General features: G+C 38.8%; 1 protein-coding gene across 1 annotated transcript in view; it reads left to right on the top strand.

Moving 5' to 3' along the window:
- The window catches only part of LOC104735471 (pescadillo homolog), a 4,594-nt gene continuing 2,940 nt past the window's right edge, over positions 1-1,654 (top strand). The window contains exons 1-7 of the mRNA XM_010455273.2: positions 1-106; positions 254-339; positions 531-779; positions 877-1,002; positions 1,109-1,193; positions 1,281-1,391; positions 1,535-1,628. Of these exons, the coding sequence (XP_010453575.1) occupies positions 83-106; positions 254-339; positions 531-779; positions 877-1,002; positions 1,109-1,193; positions 1,281-1,391; positions 1,535-1,628 (775 nt within the window). The 5' untranslated portion in view covers positions 1-82. The remainder of the gene's footprint in view (positions 107-253; positions 340-530; positions 780-876; positions 1,003-1,108; positions 1,194-1,280; positions 1,392-1,534; positions 1,629-1,654) is intronic.

Below are 1,654 nucleotides of genomic sequence, written 5' to 3'. Positions count from 1 at the left end.
CTCGTTTTGGCTAAAACCCTAATTCTCTTTCACTCCTTTACCTCTCTCGTCACCTCTCTGGTAGGCGTATCAGTATCTCACCATGCCGAAGCATTACAGGCCAGCGGTAAGTGTCTCCGTAGGATTGAACCTCTTAATTTGTTTCCAATATCAATTGATTAACCAACTGTTGTAATCTATATTCGTTTTTATCCTTTGCTCGAGAAACTTTTTTGAGCTGATGTTTGTGGTTGTGTTTGTGTGTCATTTGCAGGGGAAAAAGAAGGAAGGAAATGCGGCTAGGTATATGACCAGGTCGCAAGCTCTCAAACATCTTCAAGTTAACTTGAATCTATTCAGGTTCGTCCTTCTCCGTCGCTATTTTTTAATATTTATGCTAATATCTTCAGAATTCGTGGCTCTTAGGTTACAATGATTCTTTGATTTATCCTTAATCCTCAGTATTGGAAAAACAAAAGCATTCAGTATACTTTATTCCATATATATAGGTGACTAATCTGTTATTGTACCTGCTGATTTGGGTATTTCAGGAGACTATGTATTGTGAAAGGTATATTCCCCAGAGAACCGAAGAAGAAGGTGAAGGGAAACCATCACACTTACTACCATGTCAAGGACATTGCTTTCCTTATGCACGAGCCACTTCTTGAGAAGTTCAGGGAAATCAAAACCTACCAAAAGAAGGTGAAAAAAGCCAAGGCCAAGAAGAACGAGGAGCTTGCACGCCTTTTGCTTACTCGCCAACCCACTTACAAGCTTGATAGATTGATCCGTGAGAGGTTTGCTTCTTACACACTACTTGATTTTGTTTTTTTGTGTTGTGTCTGAACATCCATGAGTTTAGACTGTTAACACTCTTGTGTTCCGAATATTTAGGTATCCAACATTTATTGATGCACTGCGAGACTTGGATGACTGTCTTACCATGGTTCATCTTTTTGCGGTGTTGCCTGCATCAGACAGGGAAAATCTTGAAGTTAAGCGAGTCCACAACTGTAGAAGGTCAGAATCTTATCTCTTCTTTTGGAACCTTGTGTCTTTTACATATTGGCAGCTTCTCTTAGTCTCAAATCCATTAATCTTACTTTGCGCTTCTCTTGTCAACCAGATTGACCCATGAATGGCAAGCTTACATTTCGCGTTGCCATGCATTGCGTAAAGTGTTTGTATCTGTCAAGGGTATTTACTATCAGGTATAGTGTTACTTTATCTTGAAAGTTTATGATGGAATTAGTAGATTGCATCCTCTAATAATGGAACTTTTGTAATTATCTTAATAGGCTGAATTAGAAGGTCAGAAGATCACTTGGTTGACCCCTCATGCAATACAACAAGTTTTTACAAATGATGTTGACTTTGGTGTCATGCTAACCTTCTTGGAATTTTATGAGGTGAGAACTCCTAATCCCTATTCATTCCTTTTCCCTTGTTAACTTAATTCATCACTTTAGCAGGAATATATTAATTTGAGTTTCCTAACCTAAACTAATGTTTGGACGTATGATGACTAATTTTCGTTCACATTTTGATGCAGACGCTTCTTGCCTTTATTAACTTCAAGCTTTACCATTCTCTGAATGTGAAATATCCTCCAATCCTTGATTCTCGGTTGGAGGCTTTGGCTGCGGGTAAGCTATCCTCCTCCAAGTAGCGA

The sequence above is a fragment of the Camelina sativa genome, chromosome 13 (assembly GCF_000633955.1).
Source record: "Camelina sativa cultivar DH55 chromosome 13, Cs, whole genome shotgun sequence".
Lineage (NCBI taxonomy): Eukaryota > Viridiplantae > Streptophyta > Magnoliopsida > Brassicales > Brassicaceae > Camelina > Camelina sativa.
This window is presented reverse-complemented; position numbering and strand designations above follow the sequence as displayed.